At 38.5% G+C, this 24,204-nt stretch overlaps 1 protein-coding gene across 1 annotated transcript in view; it reads left to right on the top strand.

Annotated features, from left to right (window-relative positions):
• The first annotated feature begins 9,418 nt into the window (after window positions 1-9,418).
• Window positions 9,419-24,204, top strand: part of SGPP1 (sphingosine-1-phosphate phosphatase 1) — a 35,676-nt gene continuing 20,890 nt past the window's right edge. Inside the window, exon 1 of the mRNA XM_046009499.1 lies at window positions 9,419-10,262. Within this exon, the coding sequence (XP_045865455.1) occupies window positions 9,561-10,262 (702 nt within the window). The 5' untranslated portion in view covers window positions 9,419-9,560. The remainder of the gene's footprint in view (window positions 10,263-24,204) is intronic.

Below are 24,204 nucleotides of genomic sequence, written 5' to 3'. Positions count from 1 at the left end.
TGTCTCGCTCTCAAAAAAATAAATAAAATCTTTATTTTTAAAAAAGATTTAATTTAAATTAAAAAAATTTTATTTATTTATTTGAGAGACAGGGAGAGAACAAGCATGAGTGAGTAAGAGCCAGGGGAGAGGCAGCGGGAGAGGGAGAAGCAGACTTCCTGCCTAGCAGAGAGCCCAGTGTGGGGCTTGATCCCAGCACCCTGGGATCATGACCTGAACCAAAGGCAGACATTTAACTGACTGAGCCATCCAGGAGCCACAATAAATAAAAAATTTTAAAAAGAATTTACAAAGCAATAAAAAAAGTAAAAGAAAGGATACATGGAACTAAGATCTGGTTCTTTGAAAAGGTATACAAAACTGACAAACCTTAAGCTATACTCACCAAGAAAAAGGAGGACCCAAATAAATAAAACCAGAAATGAAAGAGGAGAAGTTGCGATTGATACCACAGAAGTACAAAGGATCATAAGGGGATACCATGAGCAACGATATGACAAAATATTGGACAACTTAGAAAAAATGACTACATTCCTAGAAACTTATAATCTTCCAAAACTGAATCATGAAGAGATAGAAAATCTGAATAGTAAGGAGTTTTAATCACTAATCAAAAACTTCCCAACAAATAAAAGCCCAAGACCAGATGGCTTCACTGGTGAATTCTACCATTCAAAGAAGATTTAATACCTATCCTTCTCAAACTCTTTCAGAAATCTGAAGAGGAAGGAATACTTCCAAACTCATTTTATGAGGCCAGCATTATCCTGATACCAAAACCAGACAAAGACACCACACACACACACACACACACACACACAATTATAGGCCAGGGGTGCCTGGCTGGGTAGCTCAGTTGGTAGAGCATGTGATTCCTAATCTAGGGGTTGTTAAGTTTGACCCCCACACTGGGTACAGAGATCAATAAAAAATAAAATCTGAAAGAAAGAAAGAAAGAGAGAAGGAAGGAAGGAATGAAAGAAAGAAATAAAGAAAATAAATAAGTTATAGGCTGATATCCCTGATAAATATAGTTACAAAAATCCTCAACAAAATGTTAGTAAATCGAATTCAACCATATATTCAAAAGATCATACACCATGATCAAATGGTATTTGATCCAGAGACCAAGATATTAAACCAAGAGTGGTTTAATATCCTCATATCAATAAATGTGATATACCACATTTTAAAAATGAAAGATTAAAATATAATCATGATATCAATAAATTTAGAAGGGAACCTGGGTGGCTCAGTGGGTTAAAGCCTCTGCCTTCGGCTCAGGTCATGATCCCAGGGTCCTGGGATTGAGCCCCGCATCGGGATCTCTGCTTGGCAGGGAGCCTGCTTCCCTTCCTCTCTCTCTGCCTGCATCTCTGCCTACTGATGATCTCTGTCTGTCAAATAAATAAATAAAATCTTAAAAAAAATTTAGAAAAAGCATTTGACAAAAGTCATCCTTCATTTATGATTAAAAACTCTCAACAAAGACAGTATAGAGGGAATATACCTCAGCATACATAAAGACCATATATGACAAATACATAGCTAATATTACACTTAATGGTAAAAAGCTGCAGGCTGAAAGCTTTTTCCTTTATGATCAGAAAAACAAGAATGCCCACTCTCCCCACTTTTTCTCTTTATGTATTTATTTTTCAGTAATCTCTACACTCAATATGACTTAAACTCACAATCCCAAAAGAGTCACATGGTCTTCTGACTGAGCTGGCCAGGTACCACCCTCCACACTTTTATTCAACGTAGTATTTGCAGTCTTTGCCACAGCAACTAGACAAGAAAAGGAAATAAAGGCATACAAAATGGAAAGGAAGAAGTAAAACTGGCACTATTTGCAGATGACATAATGTTATATATGGAAAACCCTAAAGACACCACCAAAAAACTATTAGAAATAATGAATTTGGTAAATTTGTAGGATATAAAATTAATGTACAAAAATCTGTTGCATTTCCATGTATCAATAATGTATCATCAGAAAGAGAAATCAAGAAAACAATCCTATTTACAACTGCACTAGAAAAAATAAAAAACCTAGGGAAAAATTTAACCAAGGAGATGAAAGACCTGTACACTGAAAAATATTCAAGATATTGAAAAATATTCCATGCACATGGATTGGAGGCATAAATATTGTTAAAATGTCCATACTACCCAAAATAATCTTCAGATTCAATGCAAACCTTATCAAAATTCCAGTGGCAGTTGGACTAGGACAAATAATACTAAAATTTATATGGAACCACAAAAGACCCTGAATAGCCAAAATAATCTTGAGAAAGAAGAACAAAGCCAGAGGTATCACATTCCCTGGTTTCAAACAACACTACAAAGTTATAGCAATCAAAATAGTATGGTATTGGAATAAAAGCAGACACATGGATCAGTGAATCAAGAAAGAGAGCTCAGAAGTAATCCCCACATATATGGCCAATTAACTTATGACAGAGTAGGCAAGAATATACAATGGGGAAAGGATAGTCTCTTTAGTAAATGTTATACAAACTGGACAGCTACATACAAAAGAATGAAACTGGACCATTATCTTGCACCATTTATAAAAATTAACACAACTTGAATGCAAGACCTGAAATCATAAAACTCCCAGAATAAAACAGGTAGTAATGCCCTTAACATCTATTAGTGATTTTTTTTTTTTTTTTTGGATCTGACTCCAAAGGCAAGGGCTATAAAAGCAAAAATAAATAAGTGGGATTGCATCAAAATGAAAAGCTTCCACACAGCAAAGGAAACCAGAGCAAAGGCAAAATTCACCCTACTGAGTGGAAGAAGATATTTGCAAATTATATACCTGATGAAGGGCTAATATCCAAAACATATAAAAAATTCATAAAACTCAGGGGCGCCTGGGTGGCTCAGTGGGTTAAGCTTCTACATTCAGCTCGGGTCATGGTCTCAGGGTCCTGGGATTGAGCCCTGCATCAGGCTCTCTGCTCGCGGGGAGCCTGTTTTCCACCGGCCTCTCTGGCTATTTGTGACTTCTCTCTCTGTCAAATAAATAAATAAAATCTTTAAAAAAAATTCATACAACTCAATAACAAACAACCCAACTTTAAAATGGGCAGAAGCTCTGAATAGTTCTCCAAAAAAGACATACAGAAGGTTAACAGATACATGAAAAGATGCTCAATATCACTAATCATTAGGTAAATGTAAATCAAAACCATAATGAAATATCACCACATACCTGTCAGAATAGCTATTATCAAAAGACAAGAAATAACATGGTTAGGTGAGGAGGTAGAAGAAAAGAAACTCTGTGGACTGTTCGCAAGAATGTAAATTGGTGCTGTCATAATGGAAAACTGTATGGATATTCCTAAAAAAATTAAAAATAGCACCAGTGTGTGATGAAGCAATTTCAGTGCTGGGTATTCTATCTGAAGAAAAAGAAAACACTAATTCGAAGAGATATATTTGTTGTAGCCAAATTATGGAAATAGCCCAAGTGTCCTTTGATGGATGAATGGATAAAGAAGATATGGTATATACACAATGGAATATTACTCAGTTATTAAGAAGAATGAAATTTTGCCATTTGCCACAACACGGATGGACCTGGAGGGTATTCTGCTAAGTGAAATAAGTCAGACAGAGAAAGACAAACACCACATGATTTCTCTTATATGTGAAACCTAAAACACAAAACAAACAAAACAAAACAAAGCCCAGACTCATAGATATAGAAAACAAATTGGTGATTGCCAGAGGAGAAGAGGATTGCTGGGTGGAGATATGGGTGAAGGGGTCAAGAAGTACGAACTTCCAGTACTAAAATAAATAAGTCATGGGGATATAATGTACAGCTCAGGGAAATATAGTCAATAACATTGTGTTAACTTTGTATGGTAACGGATGGTAATGAGACTTATTGTGGTTATTATTTTGCAATGTATCCAAATGCTGAATTACTAAGTTATAAAACTGAAGCTAAAATAACATTGTCAATTATACCTCAATAAAAAAAGAAGAAAAGGAAAATATACCAAACACATTTTATAAATATTTGCACCAAGAGCTAAAGTTTATAAAAACACTTAATGTCTTTTAGAAAATTAAATGAACCATTTTGATTAATATAGAATTTATTCTAGTATATTACAAACATAGAAATATTAAGGGCAGATCAACACCTACCAAAATGTTTGGAATGGTCAATGGGCAGATGGGGCTGGAGACTTCGAGTCTTGAATTAAAAATAAATCTTCAGAGTTGGGTACACACCTGTATTTCCAATCATTTCTGGGGGGGAAAAGCCATGAATCAGATTTTAAGAAAACTGGAACTGGAAAGAGATGTTAACAAACAAAGGGGGTAAATCTTGGGAAGAAAAAAATGGTTTAAAAAGAAGTACTACAGATTTAGGGTAAAAGAAAACTGGTATAAATGGTATATATGGTAAGGAAAGAATTCCATGTTTATCTCAGTCAGCATGGGTGAGAGGCATGTATTTTGTTGCCTAGATTACTGTCATATCATTTTTTAAAAGTTTTATTTATTTATTTGAGAGCCAGAGAGAGAGCATGAGCATGGGGTGGGGTGGGGTGGCAGAAGGAGAAGCAGAATCCTGAGCATGGAGCCCAATGTGGGCTTCAACCCCAGGACCCTGAGATCATGACCCAAGCCAACAGCAGATGCTTAACCAGCCACCCAGGTGCCCCTCAGATAATCTTTTTTTTTTTTTTTTTTCTTAGAATCTTACTCTGGGAGAAAGTGATTGAAATGTTGGGGTACAGAAAACACAAAGCATAGAAAACTCCTTATCTGTTAATTATAAAATTTTATGTATATTTATCACATATTACTTATATTTGTGCTATTATAGGCATCTTTTTAAGAATTCAGAGGAAGTCCTATTTTTTAGAAATACAAAACTAATCAAAGATGCAGGATAAAATCACTTGGTGTATATGCAAAGAATTTAATTAACATAGGTTTAATATTTAAAAAATATTAAATTAATATTCACCATTTATTGTTGCCCATAATGTGCTATGTACTGACACCTACATGTCAAACATAGTCTACTAATAGTTACTAATAATAATTTAGGACAAGTAGTTTGCAATATATAAATTTTGTAGTTTAACAAATAAAAAATTAAGTTGTATTCCAGGCAAGAGACAATAAATTGATGATAATGTTCACATGAAAATCAATCATAATATTCATAATAAATGAATATTATCATTTTCTTAAGTAACAGTTTTTCCCTCCCAGTTTCATTGAGATATAATTGACATAGAAGTCTGTATTAAAGTACATAATATAATGATTTGATATATGCATTACAAAATGAATACCACAATTTTATTTTATTTTATTTTTTTTTAAAGATTTTATTTATTTATTTGACAGACAGAGATCACAAGTAGGTAGAGACGCAGGCAGAGAGAGAGGCAGAGAGAGAGGAGGAAGCAGGCTCCCCGCGGAGCAGAGAGCCCGATGCGGGGCTCGATCCCAGGACCTTGAGATCATGACCTGAGCCGAAGGCAGCGGCTTAATCCACTGAGCCACCCAGGCGCCCCGAATACCACGATTTTAGTTAACATCCATCACCTCGCATAGTTACAATCTTTTTTATTATGAGGATTTTTTTTTTTAAGATTTTATTTATTTATTTGACAGAGAGAGATCACAAGTAGGCAGAGAGGCAAGCAGAGAGAGTGAGAGGGAAGCAGGCTCCCTGCCGAGCAGAGAGCCCGATGCGGGACTCGATCCCAGGACCCTGAGATCATGACCTGAGCCGAAGGCAGTGACCTAAACCACTGAGCCACCCAGGCGCCCCAATTATGAGGACTTTTAAGATCTATTATCTTAGCAACCTTCAAATATACAATATGTATAACATAGTTTTAAATATATATCACTTAGAATATGTATTTCTAAGGTAAAATTCTTAGGACTTCTTTGTAAAAGTAGTTGAATCAATGATTTATCTCAACCCAATATGATAAAAAACAACTTAAATTAGCTGTGGAAGTTAAAATGACCAAGACTAGGGGTATATATAGTGTTTCCCTACTGCTTTTATGAAAGGTCCATTTAGAAATGACAAACCATAAATGACTCTTAATCTCACAAAACAAACTGGGGGTTGCTGCGGGGAGGTGGGATTGGGGGAGGGGGAGCGGGCTATGGACATTGGGGAGGGGAAGCGAACCATAAGAGACTATGGACTCTGAAAAACAACCTGAGGGTTTTGAAGGGTCAGGGGTGGGAGGTTGGGGGAATAGGTGGTGGGTAATGGAGAGGGCACGTTTTGCATGGAGCACTGGGTGTTGTGCAAAAAGAATGAATACTGTTACGCTGAAAAAAATAAAATGAGAAAAAAAAAAAGAAATGACAGCAATACTTTGCAGTTATAGTTCATGTATCTTAAAAAGGTTTTATTTAATATTACATTAAACTGAAGTACAGAGGAGGATCTAACAAAATTTATTTAACATGTTAATTATGCAACATAAACTAAGACATTTGACTATCACACCCAGTTAGTCATATCCTTACTTGGTAGCAATGTTTCTCTTTTCTTTTTTCTTTTCTCTTCTTCCCTTCCCTTTCCTTTTCTTTTTTTCCACCTCCTCCCCACAATGTTTTCTTTTAAAAAAATGTTTATGCTGGGGCGCCTGGGTGGCTCAGTGGTTTAAGCCTCTGCCTTCGGTTCAGGTCATGATCTCAGGGTCCTGGGATCGAGTCCCGCATTGGGCTCTCTGCTCAGCAGGGAGCCTGCTTCCTCCTCTCTCTGCCTGCCTCTCTGCCTACTTGTGATCTCTCTCTGTCAAATAAATAAATAAAATCTTTAAAAAAAGTTTATGTTTCAAGATGAAAAGTTCCAGGTAGGTGTAAATAGAACTTACTAGAACTATTCCTTTCATCATGGTGCTTTGGTGCTTTTGACCTTGTCCTTATTAACAGATTTACGGTATCAGCAGGACAGTGTCAGCCCTTTCAAATTTTGTCAGCTTACATTCTTTTCTTCTTCAGTGCAGTCATAGGCCAGATTCCCATTTCATCTTTCTATCACCTGTAAAGAGAATATTGCATTCTGATAAAATATGCCATTATTGAAGAGGTCATAACTTAGCCGTAAAATATACATATCACCTCTGTTTTGTTTTATATATTTTCTTCTTTTTTTTGCTATCTTTAGGCTATGAGTCCCCAGAATTGGAAATTCCTTGGATAAATCTGAGTAATTCCTTTATAAACAAATTATTTTGACAAAAGAACACATGTAAACCGCCTCGCTGAGGTTGTTTCCACCTGTCTGTACAAGTTGCTCCTTGTTTCCAAAGGCCAGCTAATGATCCATTTCACAGAACCGTTCATACATAACCCAGTGCCGCCTCTGGGCTTACTCCATGTAATGATTGCTTGTGTCTCATTTCCTGGAGCTGTTTGGTATGCCTGGGTTTACATCTTTGAATATACTTACATGTTTTCTCAGGTTTTGTCTCCCTCATAGATTATAAATGCCTCAAGATTAGACACAACATGTTCCAACCAAGGATAGACTATTACTTGCCTGCAGACCCATGAATTGAAATGAAATGCTTTAACTTTTTCCTAGTTCCAAAATCCTGTTCAAATCTATCCAGTTCCTTTCAATTCCCAGAACCACAGTCCTAGTTCAGGCTCTCATTCTCTTTCACCTGACTAGTGCAATCATCTTCTAATTATTTACCTGGCCTTTGGTCTCTGACCTCTGGCAATTTATCTTTGATTTCCTTCTCAGTTATCTTTATAAAGCACAGTTGTGATGGTGTCACTCCCTAGGTTAAAAGCCTTGCATGCCTTCCTACTGACTACAAAATAAAATCTCCAGCTAGGCATTCAAGGTCTTTCCAATCCGGTCCTATCCCCTTTTTTCGCTCATTCCAATCACTCACTCTTCCTACTCCTTATTCTATGAGCTATTAATTGTTCACCAAATACATCTTTGCACATTCCAATCCTGTCTTTTTTTTTTTAAAGATTTTATTTATTCATTTGACAGAGATCACAAGTAGGCAGAGAGGCAGGCAGAGAGAGTGAGAGGGAAGCAGGCTCCCTACCGAGCAGAGAGCCCGATGCGGGACTCGATCCCAGGACCCTGAGATCATGACCTGAGCCGAAGGCAGCGGCTTAAACCACTGAGCCACCCAGGCGCCCCTCCAATCCTGTCTTTATTCCTTTTCTCTTTTCCTAAGTTTCTCCACCTAATCTTATGCTCCTCTTTAGTAAGGATCCCAGCTCAAGAGCATCACTTTTCACCTTTCTTGCTGTCCCTAATCAACTTTTCTTCTCCCTTCCGGAGCATGTTGTTGATATCTCCATTTTAGCATTTATCATCTGCTCTGTACTTGAGAGGCAGACCTGTCTCTGTCTCCCATTGATACTGTGAGCAACTTTAAAACAGGGATGATGATTTATTCATCTTTCCCTGGCTACAGTCTAGCAAGTGGGGTGGGCGGAGGAGACTCACTCTCTGTGGGAAACGAAGGAAATATTTCTACTGACACGGCAGGGGAAATTTCCAGCCTGTTTCTTGGAAGAGGTTCATATTCTTTAATTATAGATATCCATCTTACCTGAAGTAACTTCCTGGATTTAGAGTTCAGAGATCTTCTAATAAAAACTGTAATTTCTAGAAGTCAAGTTTGTACCTTGTGAGACATGGAGGTTGAGACTCTAAATCACAGTCTTCTTCTGTGCAAACCCACCTAGCTATTAGAATTTATTAAAAGCAAATTCTACATTTAAGTCAAGAGTAAGTGTGATCTTTTATTTGATTCATGGCACAGTATTGTCCTGGGACCTACATCTAGCCTTGCCACCATTGGTCAATTGGCACGTGTCTTTCAGGACATCAACCGTCAGAGACAGCTCTGGAATGACTTGTGATGACCTGAGTGGAACGATTCCGAGCCCATGGTGGTGGTTTCGCCGTCATTCACCGTTAAACATTTGATTCTGTGCCAGCAGGATGTCCGGATGCTTGGCCCCTCGTATTGAGGACGCCCGCGCCGGGATCGTGGCCTTTCCGAGTCAGCGCTCGTCAGAGGGAGCCGGCACCACAGCCGGAGGGAAACGAGGGCTGAAGTTGACGAAGCGGGGCGGGCAACATCCGTCCGCCGAGCGCCGCGACGCCTGGTGGAGGTGAAGGCTAACCTCCGGACGGCCGCCCCGCCGAGCCTCAGCACCCAGACGCCTCCGGATGCGCTAGCGGCGGCACCGCGCGGCCCGGCCCTCTCCCCGAACGGCGGTGGGGGGCGGGGCGGGGCGCTGTGCGCGCCGGCGCGTGGAAGCCGCGGGCGGTGGCGGAGCGCGCGCGGCCAGGGAGGGGCGCGCGGGGCGGGGGCGCGCGGCGGCCGCTGCGGCCTGTGGCGCCGTCACTCCGCAGAGCCGATCGGGTCCAGCTGGGCGCCGCTGCCGCTGGCCGGGCGCGCGGGTACGGTTCGGGGCTGCGCGGGGGGCCGGCCCGTCCTCCCGCCGCTGACGTCCTCCCATCCGCCGGCCACCCTGGTCCCGTTATCATGTCGCTGAGGCAGCGCCTGGCCCAGCTGGCTGGCCGTCTGCAGGAGCCGCAGAAAGTGGCCCGTTTCCAGCGGCTGTGCGGGGTGGAAGCGCTTCCGCGCCGCTCCGCCGCTCCCGCCACCGCGCCGAGGGAGGATGAGAAGGCGGAGGCGCCCCTCGCCGGAGACGCCCGGCGCCGAGAGGAGCAGCCAGGGGCGTCCGCAGGCCCCCAGCCGCCCGGGAGCGACCGCAATCAGTGTCCCGCCAAGCCCGGCGGCGGCGGTGGCGGCGCTCCCAACGGCGTGCGGAACGGGCTGGCGACCGAGCTGGGCCCGGCCTCGCCGCGGCGCGTGGGGGCCCTGCGCCGCAACTCGCTGACGGGCGAGGAGGGCGAGCTGGCCCACGTGAGCAACTGGCCGCTCTACTACCTGTTCTGCTTCGGCACGGAACTGGGCAACGAACTCTTTTACATCCTGTTCTTCCCCTTCTGGATCTGGAACCTGGACCCCTTTGTGGGTCGGAGGCTCGTGGTCATTTGGGTGCTGGTCATGTACCTGGGCCAGTGCACCAAGGACATCATCCGCCGGCCGCGGCCCGCATCGCCGCCAGTGGTCAAGTTGGAGGTCTTCTACAACTCCGAGTACAGCATGCCCTCCACCCATGCCATGTCCGGCACCGCCATCCCCATCTCCATGGTCCTCCTCACCTATGGCCGCTGGCAGGTAAGGTTCCCGCTCCTCGCCTGCTCTGCCTAGGGGAGTACTCCGCGGGAGAACCCGGAGTTCTTTTCGCTCCGCACAGTTATTTTAATTTGGCCGTTCCCCTTCCAAGCCTCTCTTTCCACGCGAACAGGCCCTTTCTAGGTTTTAAAAATTAAAGTGATCGGGGAAGCCTAGAGACTTAGCTGTCAAACTATATTCTAATAGCAATGCCTTTCTTAGAACCCAAAGGAAACGCTATTCGTGGAGTAACATATTATCATCGGGCTTTGGTTGAGTTTTTAAATGGTTTTAATTCTTGTGATGCACAGAATATAATTGTAATTAATTATAGTGTTCTTATACGTAATCGTTAGGTAACTAAGACCCACTTTTACCATAATATCCACTGCTTTCCCCCAAACTAACTCTGTTTTAGGCTTGTTTATAAAACCGTAGTGTAATTCCAAAACAAACATGGTTGTTCTAGGCAATGAAGTAATGGATTTTAAACGAAAGCCACTGTTTATGGAAGTTAATGGAACACAGCCTGAGTTCTTTTTCTAAGGGGTGTGGTTGCTAATTTGCTGATAGGCACAAACCTTAATTACCTTATGAATCACTGATCTGTAGTATTAGTTGTTGAGCCACTACGGGATTACTGTTGCATTAGCTTTAAAAATGCATACTTTTAAAGTTTTTCTTAAAATTAAGGTTCTTGGTCAGACTGGTGGGTTTGTAAAAGTGTTATATATGACAGCAGGGCCAGCCTGACAATCAGGGATAAGTTTTTAATGGTAAACATTTTATATTTTGCCTGCTTCTTTTGGCCTCCCATTTCTCACTTTTTCGTGGTCCATAAAGGTTACATGGGTTTGAAAACTCATTGTTCTCTATGGAAACAAAATTTATTCTTAGACTGCTGTCTTGTTTTATCTTTTAAATTGTAAGGAGCTTTGTTCCTCCTGCACAGCAGTCCCTTAATTTAAGAATAAAGTTGGTAATTATGGAGAATCTAAAGACTCAGACTTACTCGATTTTTTTTTTTGGCCTTTAGAGCCCCAAATCATCTTATATTGAGAAATACTTAATTCTGTGTAAACCTCTATTATGAGAAGCTTTCTTATTCCAGATTTAATTCCAGTATAGATAAAATCTTGTCCCCATGGGTGCTTATGTGCAGTGCATCTCTCTTACGGTAACATGGGAAGTATGAAATGTGCCAGGTAAGAAAGACAGAATTATGAGGGAAGAGTACCATGGACAGTTTTTTTTTTTCTTTGTATTTACCAAAGGAGACATAGAGGATATTCAGATTATAAAGTAGTGTTGCCTTTTTTGAATGATAAAGACTTCAAATCTTACTTAAATATTTCAAATTTAAGATTGTCATTGAGTTATGTTTGGCATGTGAGTTATGTTACTCTTATTTTCATGAGACTTTCAGGATTCTATTACTGTAGGGCCTTTTATAACTTCTCAATGAGTAGCTATGTTGCTTGCTGTTAATATTAGAAGCCCAAGTAAGAGAAAGTTATTTTTTGCTCATCATTTATTCAGAACACATGCTAACAGGAAGTCTGAAAACAGTACTGCCGATCATTTATGGATTGTAGATACTTGTATTCTAATATTTCAGGGTTATTTGAATTATCCGAATAAGCTTACATTATAGTTTTTGAACAATGTAATATATTTAGTTCAAAGTCTGAGAAATTTGTAGATTGTTCAGTTTTAGAAATTGAGCTGGGCAGGACTTCAGAAATCATCTACTCTCAAACTATCATTTTATAGATGTGGAAACTGACCTATTAGAATTGGTCTTGTAAAATTAGTTAAAATTTCTTATTTTACATGTTTTACTCTAAATTTGAGTGAACTTCTAAATTTGAATAATTATTTATCTTTTGATTTGCTGTTAGAGAAGAAAGCCTCCCTTGTATGGAAGTCCTATTTATAAATGTTTGTAATAATCTAGTTTAGAAACCAAAATTACTTTCTTTTTTTTTTTTAACCTTTTTACTTTTTAAAAAATCCTTGTTTTGAATTGAAAACAAAAGTACCTCCCTTTGCTTAAGTTGTTTTGGTCCTGTTCTCTGTCAGTAGTTGTACTTCCGAGGCTGCTTGTATTTCCAGGGTGGGTAATGAAAAAAAACATTGGTGGGGCACCTGGGTGGCTCACTTGGTTAAGATTCTGCCTTCCGTTCAGGTCATGATGTTAGGGTTCTGGGATAGAGCTCTGCGTGGGGCTCCCTGCTCAGTGGGGAGTCTACTTCTCCCTCTGCACCCCCTCCCCACTTGTGCTCACTCTCTAATAAATAAAATCTTAAAAAATATATTTTGGAAACTTGGGATAAGAATTAGACAATGAAAGCCTGGTGTTTTTCTAATAGTAGTTTTGGTTGACAGTCCTGTCCATCTGCTGGGCCCCTACAGCTTATTCAGGACAAGTGTGGTTACTTCTGTATGCCCAGGATGCTGAAATGGCTGTGGAAGCAGACTTATCTCACATACCATCCCTCTGGTGTGGAATAACTACTGAACTCCTCCCTGCCACTTAATGTTCCTACTTGAAATCTGCTCAAGATTCACCTCCTACACAGAACCCTTTTAGTTAACCCCTTTGTTTTTGTTTTTGTTTGTTTTTTTTTTAACTCCTTTGTTTCATTAGTCGTTATTTGTTCTTAAAATGACCATGGACAAAAAAAAAAAATACTTGGGGCTTGTTTAAAGTGTAGGTGTCTGCACCTTACTTCCAGAGATTCTGATCCATTAGCTGGCTAAGTGAGGTGTAGTGCATTTTACTGCACTTTCCCAAAGATTGTTGAGGAAAAAAATGTACTTTCTTAAACCCCTTCCAGTAAAATTAACTCTTGATCCTTAAAATATGTTTTACATTTCTCCAACATTGTTGTCTCACCTTTTTTGCGATTCCAGTTTTTGAATCTTTTTAAGGTGTGTTATAATATCAAAAGAGAGATGTGGATAGTATGACTCCAAGTGGTTATTTGATACTAGGAGAATTTTTTTTTTCCCATGGTGATGCAAGATAGAAAACGTATGGCATTTCTCCAGGTATTAACTTGATCCATTTAGCCAGAATAATAATTACTGCTCTCATATTACTTGTTGGAATCTTTTGTAGCCTGAATTGGGAAAAAATAAGAAATAAGGAGCAGCAGGTATTAAGAACATTGTCCTTTGAAGAATAATCAAAAATCAAAAATAAAGCACTCATTTTGTATTTATTTTTGCATGTTCTTTCAAAAAATAAAAATTCTTAATTCTTTAATAGTATGGCACATAACAAGTTCTAATTATATACCTGATTAATAAAATTAAGAAAGTTTTAGATTAACTTTATTTTTTTTTAAAGATTTTATTTATTTATTTGACAGACAGAGATCACAAGTAGGCAGAGAGGCAGGCAGAGAGAGAAGAGGAAGCAGGCTCCCTGCTGAGCAGAGAGCCCGATGTGGGGCTTGATCCCAGAATACTGGAATCATGACCTGAGCCGAACGCAGAGGCTTTAACCCACTGAGCCACCCAGGCGCCCCATAAATTAATTTCATTTAAAAAAAATTGTCACCACACTGTAGCCAAACCCATTCCCCACTAATCTATATCCTTTCACTAATTTTAATAATAATAATAATTAACATTTATGAAGGTCTTAGTAGAGGTCAGACATTTTTTGAAAGGTCTATTACCTGATTTAGTCCGCTCTTAAAACATCCCAATGTTTGGTTCTACTATTAATAGAAGTTTATAGGAAACTAAGAGGGAGGTTAAGAAGGTTAAGTAACTTGACAAAGTAACAGTAGCTCTGAGTAAGTCTCAGAGGGCAAATTTAAATCTTTCAGACTCCAGAGCTTATGCAGAAAACATTTTTTAAAGAATTGTTGCGATAAATATTTTTGAAATAGGATTGTCTTAAACTACAAAAGCAGTTTTTATATGACTTGAGGAGATAATGTGTATGTACATACATATGCAATATCCACAAATATTTGTTTTAAACATATATTAAGGTGTTGACTGAAATCTTTGATTTTCTCACATTTCCTTCTGTCTTCCTAATATAAATTTAAAAATTAAACATAAGAACTTTGGAAAAGAAAAGCATATAATATACTTATTAAAATATAGTTTATTGTATATAATAAAGATACTGAGATCATGAAAAGATAAAAGGAAGACAGGAAATAAGAGCTACAGGGGTGCCTGGGTGGCTCAGTGGGTTAAGCCCTGCATTGGGCCCTCTGCTCAGCAGGGAGCTTGCTTCCCCCTCTTTTTCTACCTGCCTGTGATCTCTGTCTGTCAAATAAATATATAAAATCTTAATTAAAAAAAAAAGTAAGAGCTACAAAAGTGGGTCATAAATGACAATGACTAGAAAAGGCTGCAAGAGCCAATGGAAACTGATCACTGGTAATTCTGAGAAGAAACAGTTTATTTATTTTTTATTTTTTATAAATTTTTTAAAAAAGATTTATTTATTTATTTGACAGACAAAGATCACAAGTAGGCAGAGAGGCAGGCAGAGAGAGAGAGAGAGAAGGAAGCAGGCTCCCCGCTGAGCAGAGAGCCCAATGCGGGGCTGGATCCTAGGACCCCGGGACCATGACCCGAGCTGAAGGCAGAGGCTTTAACCCACTGAGCCACCCAGGTGCCCCAAGAAACAGTTTATTTAAAAAAAAATGAAATTGGTTTGCTCTTTGATTTCTTTTTATCTAGTGGCATACTTATGTTTTTAATGCATATTTTCCTTATTTTATGTCCTTATTAATTCTTGATTTAAAATTAATTAAATTTGTTTGAATGGGGAATACATAGAAAATTTAGTATTTACATGAAAATATGAAGAGGAAAGGGCATTTCTCTTCTTTTTCTATTCCATGGCTACCAGAATCTCTATACCAGGGGATTCACTCTTAGAAGTTTCTTTTTTAGCCTTCCAGAAAGTCTTTACTGTTGTAGATATGTATCTGTATAGTTTATTTTTTCATACAAATGGTAACATACTATACTGTTCTGGACCCTGCTTTTCTCATTTAGAAGTATATTGTAGAAAGATTTTCCTTTTCTTGTATCCAACAGTTAGTGAATACTAACTTTGTATTTAACAATTGTTTTAAATGCTTTACATGATTTAATTCTTTAAGAAACTGAGGTGGCGGGAACTTAAGTAATTTGCTCCAAACGACTGCAAGTACATAACAGAGCCTGGATTCAAACCCGGTTTGGCTGCAAAATGACATTATGCTACCATATTATATTGCCTTTCCATATTAGCACTCTCCATATTATATAGAGTTGTGTAATTTTTTCACGTTTTACATTATGTTCCAATACACGTATATATTTTTAAAGATTTATTTATTTATTTAAAGATTTTATTTATTTATTTGACAGAGAGAGTGCACAAGCAAGGGCAGGAGAGGGAAAAGTAGGCTCAAGCAGCTGAGCAGGGAGCCCGACACAGGGCTTGATCTGAGAACCCTGGGATCATAATCTGGGCTGAAATCAAGGGTTGGATGCTTAACCAACTAGCCACCCAGGCACCCCTGCACCAATATATTAACGTAGCATAATTTATTTAGTAAGTTGACTATTCCAGTACTGCCTATTCAAACCTTTCGCATATTTTTTTTCTATTAAATTACTGGCATATTACTAACCGATTCTTTTTTTTTGAAACTATTTTTTTTTAAGATTTTATTTTATTTTATTTATTTATTTGCCAGACAGAGATCACAAGTAGGCAGAGAGGCAGACAGACAGAGAAGAGGAAGCAGGCTCCCTGCTGAGCAGAGAGCCCGATGTGGGGCTGGATCCCAGGTCCCTGGGATCATGACCTGAGCTGAAGGAAGAGGCTTCACCCACTGAGCCACCCAGGCGCCCTTCTTTTTTTTTTTTTTTTCAATTTAAGATTTTATTCATTTATTTGACAGAGAGAGAGACAGTAAGAGAGGGAACACAAGCAGGGAGAGTGAGAGAGGGGGACGCAAATTCCCTTCTGAGCAGGGAGCACAATGTGGGGTGGATCCAGGACCCTGGGATCATGACCTGAGCAGATGCTTAACCACTGAGCCACCCAGGCACCCCTTTTTCGAAACGATTCTTTTCGGGATTTTTTTCTTAAACTGTTGCTCTACCTTCAGGTAATGTTATACCACTTCAAGTATACCTTAAGAAACTTACAGAGTATACTTCCATTTTTCCCTCTCCCCTCCTTTATATTATTGTCATACATTTTACATCTACATGTTATAAAACTCACAGTAATACATTATTATTTTTGTATAATGTTCCAGCATTTCTAGAAATTTTTATTTTTCTCCCCTCTTCTATCATCTCCTCCTGTTCTGGAACTTCAGTTTCATGTATGTTAAGTTGTTTACACTGGTCACTCACAGATCACTGATGTGATGATGATGATTGCAGTGTTTTTGCTCTCTGATTAATTTTGGGTCGTTTCTATTGCTATGACTTCAGGTTCATTGATTTTTTTCTTCTGCAGTGTCTGATTTTCTGGTAGACTCCTCAAGTAGGATGGGATATAGTTTCAGATACTGTTTATATCTAGAAGGTCCAATTGTGTGTTTTTTAAGTCTTCATTTCTCCACTCATTATGTTCCTATTTTCTTTTACATCCTTGAGTAGAAGATTTTAATAGCTGTTTAAAGATTCTTATCCACTAACCATCATCTTTGTCATCTTTGTGTGATTCTAGTATTTCTCCTGGATCATATTCTCCGGCTTCTTTGCTTAGTAATTTTTATAGTTTTAGATTGTATTTATTCCTTTAAATAGTGTTGGACTTGATCGTGGTTACAGTTAAATTACTTGTCAATTTAAGCTGAGAGCGTCCAGAATAACCTTAGTCTAGAGCTAATTTGGCCTCACTGCTAAGGTCATAACCTTTTTTTTTTTTTTTAATTTTTTTTTTAATTTTTTTTTTTATTTATTTGACAGAGAGAGATCACAAGTAGACAGAGAGGCAGGCAGAGAGAGAGGGAGGGAAGCAGGCTCACTGCCGAGCAGAGAGCCCGATGCGGGACTCGATCCCAGGACCCTGAGATCATGACCTGAGCCGAAGGCAGCGGCTTAACCCACTGAGCCACCCAGGCGCCCAGGTCATAACCTTTTAAAAAAATATTTTACTTATTAGTAATCTCTACACTCAGTGTGGGACTTGAATTTACAACCCTGAGATCGAGAATCACATGCTCTATTAAGGCAGCCAGGCTCTCTAGGTGATAACCTTACAAAGACTGCCCAGTTCCCTTAGTATTCTGCCTAATGGGAAAGCAATTCCGGTCCTATTGAGCTTTGGAATTGTTTGGCCTACTATTTTCCCCAGACAGGTAGATTTTCACCCCATGCATGCACACATTAGTACTCAGCAAACAATTTGTAGAGACCCCCTACAGATCTTTGGGGCTCATTCTCTGTGTGGATTCCTCTCTCTTGTGCTCTGTGCTGCAAATTAATGGCTGCTTTGGCCTCTGCGAATTCCACTCTTCTTCCCCTTAACCCAGTGAGACTGCTAGCCTTTGTTTTGGTTCCTCCTCCCATGCTACAGCCTGGAAACTGCCTCCAGCAGCAAGTTAGGGCAATCATAGGACTCATCTCATTTATTTCCCTTTTCTCCTGAATTACAGTTCTGTGCTGCTTGTTTTCCAGTATATGAAAATGGTTGTTTTATATAATTTGTCAAGTTTTCTGGCTGTTTATAATGAAATGGCTGTTGTTACAGCTGTTAATCCTTTATGGACAGAAACAAATCCTCTCACCTTTACTTACTTTTTTAATATTACAAAAAACTTACTGATAAGTAATTCATATATAATTCACCCATTTAAAATATGCAGTTCAGTGGCTTCTGATATATTCATAGAGTTATGCAACTACCACTACAATCAACTTTAGAATATTTTCATCACCGGGGCGCCTGGGTGGCTCAGTGGGTTAAAGCCTCTGCCTTCGGCTCCAGTCGTTTTCTCAGGGTCCTGGGATTGAGCCCCGCATTGGGCTCTCTGCTCAGCAGGGAGCCTGCTTCTCACCCCCCTCTCTGCCTGCCTCTCTGCCTACTTGTGATCTCTCTTTCTGTCATATAAATAAATAAATAAATAAATAAATCTTTAAAAAAAAAAAGAATATTTTCATCATCACCCACAGGAACCTGATACCCATAGTAGTCACTCTTCCTCCCCTCCTCCCAACCCTAGACAATCACTAATCCACTTTGTCTCTATAGATTTGCCTACTCTGGACATTTCATGTAAACGGAAGCATAGAGTATGTAGTCTGTTGCTGGTTTCTTTCACTTAGCATGTTTTAAGATTCATCCATCTTAATGATACATACTGATAGCATGTATCAGTGCTTTATTCCTTTCATTCCTTTTTATTGTGAAGTGTACTGTTCCATCAGATGGATATACATTTTATTTATCCTTTCATCTGTTGATAGACATTTGGTTTTACTTTTTGGTTATTTTGAATAATGTTGCTATGGATAGTTTTGTGTAAGTTTTTGCATGGACATATGTTTTTGTTTCTCTTGGGTTACTGATTGGTTTTTGAAGCCCTTTATATTGTGGTCAAATTAGCTTTTTGTCCATGTATGACTTAGAAATGTGCTTTCCTATTTTCTTCCTACCATTTTTTCCAAGCAGAATTTTTTTTTTTTAAGATTTTATTTATTCATTTGACAGAGATCACAAAGTACGCAGAGAGGCAGGCAGAGAGAGAAAGAGGAAAGCAGGCTCCCTTCTGAGCAGAAAGCCCGATGTGGGGCTCGATCCCAGGACCCTGAGATCATGACCTGAGCCGAAGGCAGAGGTTTAACCTACTGAGCCACCCAGGCGCCCCAGAATTATTTTTTTTAGGTATCTTTTGTTTCATAGTTTTGGGTTTTGTATCATACATTGACTAGCCCTCTACTGTTGTTTCTTACAGTACTTCTGTGGTTGTTTTTTTATGCTTAAATATTTTTTTAAAGATTTTATTTATTTATTCAACAGAGATCACAAGTAGACAGGCAGACAGAGAGTGGGGGAGGGGGAACAGGCTCCCTTTTGACAGAGAGCCCGATGTGGGACTCCATCTGAGGACCCTAAGATCATGACCTGAGGGGAAGGCAGAGGTTTAACCCACTGAGCCTCCCAGGTGCCCTATGCTTAAATCTTTTAACCATCTCTTTCTTTGAGGAAGGAATCTCACTTGATATTCCCCAATAGCATCAATAGTCCATTTTCTCCTACTGACTTGAACTGTCACTTTTATATTAAATATAGGTATATACTTGGGTCTATATCCATATTTTTCACTTAGAATTGATACATCTGATATTTGTGTGCAAGTTCCATACTGTTACATTTATTGTAGCTTTATAATATTTTTTTCACTTATTCTTGCTGTTTTCACTTGTTTATACAGTTTTCTGTATGTACTTTAGATTTTGTTTTTCTAGTTTTTTTTTCTTTAATTTTATTTATTTATTTGACAGAGATCACAAGTAGGCAGAGAGATAGGCAGAAAGAGAGGAGGAAGCAGGCTCTCCTGCTGAGCGGGCTCAGTCCCAGGATCCTGAGACCATGACCTGAGCTGAAGGCAGAGGCTTTAACCCACTGAGCCATTCGGGCGCCCCTGTTTTTCTAGCTCTAAAAGAAAAATCCTTTTGCTGTTTTTTTTATTGGAAAGATAAAATACTACTTTCATGTTTAAAAAATTTGATCTAACTTTAGTTTTGTATATGTTGTGAGATATGTATGGATCTGATGTAATTTTTTTCACACTGATAATTAATTGACCTAATACTATTTTTGAATAATTCATCCTTTCTCCGCTTATCTGTAATGCCAGTTAGGTTATATATCAAGTTTCCATATGTGTATGAGTGTGATTCTGGGGTTCTTTGTTGTGTTTCACTGTTTTTTTTTTTTTTTTTTGTCTATCTCTTTGTCATTGTCATGCTTTAGAGTAAGTCTAATCATCTTATTTATGAAATTGCTTCAGAGTAATTATTAATTGCTTTAGTCTTATTTAATTTATGCTATAGAGTAAGTCTTATTAATTAATTGCTTTAGAGTAAGTCTTATTTATGAAAGTTCTCTACCATATTCTTCAAGATTGTCTTGGCTGTTTTTGAGTATTTGCCTTCAATATACATTTCAGAATGAGTTCTTTAATTTCTATAAAAAACTCTGGACTTTTATTGAAATCGCAGTGAATTTATACATGAATGTAGAGAGAACTGATAGCCTTACAATATTGAATGTATCTGTGAATATGGTGAATCTTATATATTTAGGTTTTCTTATTTCAGTGGAGCCTTAAAATCTTCTCCATATAAATCAAGTATAAATTCTGTTAGATTTATTTTGTAGTTTTTATATTTTTTGTTATTGTTATATGTTATATGTAATATTATATATATATATAACACGTGTTATGTATATAACATGTTATATGTTATAATGATGTCTTGTTAAAAATCAAATATTCTAACTTTGGGGCTGGAAGATAGAAACATGCTTGATTTTTATGCATTGATCATATAAACAAACTTTCAACTCTCCTTTAATTTAATAATTTATATGTATAATCTCATTTGTTCTTCATAGAAAAAATCGTTATCAACTGAGAATTATGATGTTTATTTCTTCTGTTGCAAATGTACCTTTTTTCTTGACTAAAAAGCTTTAATAAAGGTAACGATATTAAATTCCACAAATATAATCATTTCATTTTTAGTAAGTACTAGCCAGTATCACAAGCCCTACAGATAATAGGGCAAAAACCCAAAAATATGGTCTGTTTGCTTGGAGGAGATTAGATTGCTGTTTTAGGAAGACTATTGTGTCTATAGTATAGAAAATGGACTAGAGAGCAGTAAGACTGGAGGCAGGGAAACCAGACCAACTAAGATGTTACTCCACCAGTTCAAGGGAGGAAAGATGGCAGGCCTAGATCAGGAGACTACGAACAGCAGCTAGCTGCCTGATTTTATATGACTTGTGAACTGTGAATGATTTTTTTACATTTTAAATAGTTAAAAAAAGCCACAAGAAGAATATTTTGTGACAGGTGCAAATTATATGACATTAATAATTTTAGTGGGGATTCATAAAACCTTATTGAAACACAGCCATGTCTATTCATTTGTATCTAGATTGTGTGTGATGCTTTTGTGTTACAGCAATAGAGCTGAATACCTGTGACACTAACTACATAATCCACAAAACCCAAAATAGTTACTATCTGGCTCTTTATTAAAAACTCTACTGGCCCCTGACCTAGATAGTGTCAGTGGGAGTAGAAAGAAATGGATACCTTTAAGAGATATTTAGAGGTAGAATTGACAAGACGTGGTGATTAATTCCAGATGGCAGTAAGGAAGAAAAACAGGAGTAAAGGATTATTCCCAGATTTCCTATTTGGGAAGCTGAGAAGTAGTAGTTTAATTTATAGAAATAGAAAATCTGGAAAGCAGGAGGAGAATTCCATTTTAGTTTTATTGAATCTGATATCTTTAAGACAGAACTGTCTGGGAGGCAGGTCTACACATGAAAGAGACCTAGACATATTTACCACAAACATACAAATGTATTGATCCAAAGGGACATGGGCACCCCAATGTTTATAACAGCAATGTCCACAATAGCCAAACTGTGGAAAGAGCTGATGCCCACTGACAGATAAATGAATAAAGAAGTTGTGGTATACCTATATACAATGGAATATTACTCAGCCATCAGAAGGGATGAATACTTACTATTTATGTCTATGCGGGTGGAACTGGAGGGTATTATGCTGGGTGAAATAAGTCAATCAGAGGAGGAAAATTATATGATTTCACTCATGTGGAAAATAAGAAACAGCACAAAGGATCATAGGGGAAGAGAGGGAAAGTGGAATGGAAACTCATCAATGAAGAAAAACCATGAGAGACTTTTTTTTTTTTTAATTTTATTTATTTGAGAAAGAGAGTAAGAAAGCACGAGAGGGAGAAACAGACTCCTCGCTGAGCAGGGATCTTGACTTGAGCTGAAGTCAGTGACTTAACCAACTGAGCCACCCAGGCGCCCACCATGAGAGATTCTTAACTCTAGAAAACAAACTGAGGGTTGCTAAAGGGGAGGTGCATAGGGTGATGAGGTAGCTGGGGGATGGGCATTAAGGAGGGCATGTGATGTAATGAGCACTAGGTGTTACATGAAACTGATTAATAATAGAACACATCTGAAACTAACAATATACTATATGTTGGCTAACTGGCTTTTTTTTCCTAAAAGATTTTATTTATTTGATAGACACAGCTAGAGAGGGAACACAAGCAGGGGGAGTGGGAGAGGGAGAAACAGGCTTCCCGCTGAATGGGGAGCCTGATATGGGGCTCGATCCCAGGATCCTGAGATGATGACCTCATCAGCTAAAGGCAGACGCTTAACATAGCCACCCAGTCACCCCTAACTGACTTTAAATTAAAAAGCAAAGCAAAAAAAAAAAAAAAAAAAAAAAAAAAGCAAAGCAAAGAGACCTAGACAGGTTTAGTGTCATCAGCATATATGTGCAGAATGAATGATGAGAGTGGGTGGTACTGCCCTTAGAGAGTACATATAGTGAGAAGAACAGAGGGTCTAAGGAAAAAACCTTAAAATGCATTAATATTTAAGGAATGGATAAGGTAAAAAGAAACTGAAACAGAATCTGACAAATAGCAGTTTGAGAGGTAAGAAGATATCTTAGGGATTAACCAAGGCTGTGTGTGTGCGGCCGGTGGGTGGGGGGGGGGTTCTTTCTACCAGCTTAAATAAAAAAAGAAATTTATTTGAGGACTAGAGGGAATATCTTCTTATGGAAGTCAAAATCAGGAAAGTGCTGTTAGGCTTCCTGAGGGAATGGAGCCAGGCCCCTGGCTTGCTCTCAGAACTAAAGGCAGTGCCATCCATCTGTTTCTTGGGGTTACATGGCCTCTCATTTGTTTCCTTCATCTCTCTCTGCTTTGGCATGCATGTCAGCCTTACCCCTACTTCTACATTATTTCAATTTCAAGCATACAACAGAGTCATGACTGACTTTCATTCAAATTACAATTAGGAAAAAGAATCTAATCAGCTCATTCCAGCCAATGGATTTGCTCTCCTCTAAGACAAAGTGTCCATACCTGATCCAATAGTTGAAGTCAAAAAAGTAGGATCAACACAGTATTAGCATGTCTCCAGGGCCACACTGCAGGGGGGCTTAAGCAGGGATATATGCAAAAGGAGTATAAATTGGACAGTATCATAAAAAGAATATACTATAAAGGGAAGCTACAAGGAGAAGAGTGTTTCTAGAAAAGGCTAGTAATTAATCTTTTTTATTTGTTTTTTTTTTTTTTTTGAAGATTTTATTTAGTTGAGAGAACATGAACAGGGGTTAGGGGCAGAGGAAGAGGGACAAGCAGACTCCCTGCTGAGCAGGTAGCAGGACTCAGGGCTTGATCTCAAGACCCTGAGATCATGACTTGAGCCAAAGTCAGCTGCTTACCTGGCTGAACCACCCAGGCACCCCTAATTAATACTGTTAGATGCTGCTAAAAGGACAGACAAGCTAAGTACTGAGCTTTATAGAAGACTTGTAAAATAAAAATAGAAAAAACCTAATGTTAGCTTTTTTGGTATTTCCTTACAATTTGAAAATAATTTCAACCATATTGTATATATTAAATAAAAAAATAAACACCATATACAGTATACCCAGGCACCCCTCTAGAAAATATTCTTAATGAGTGAAACACTTTCATATTCTTGCAAAATAGTTTTTATATTATAGGACTGTACTTTTAGATACTGTTATCTCCATTTATAGATGAAACTGATACAAAGAGATTATGAAACTAGCCCATTGTCCCACACCTGAAGAAGTAGGCACCTTTGGGGAGTCAGCCTAGCTTACAATGATGAGGGAACAGA

Source organism: Meles meles, chromosome 6 (assembly GCF_922984935.1).
Source record: "Meles meles chromosome 6, mMelMel3.1 paternal haplotype, whole genome shotgun sequence".
Taxonomy (NCBI): Eukaryota; Metazoa; Chordata; class Mammalia; order Carnivora; family Mustelidae; genus Meles; species Meles meles.
The sequence above is the reverse complement of the archived record's forward strand: the minus strand, read 5'-3'. Positions and strand labels throughout refer to the sequence as shown.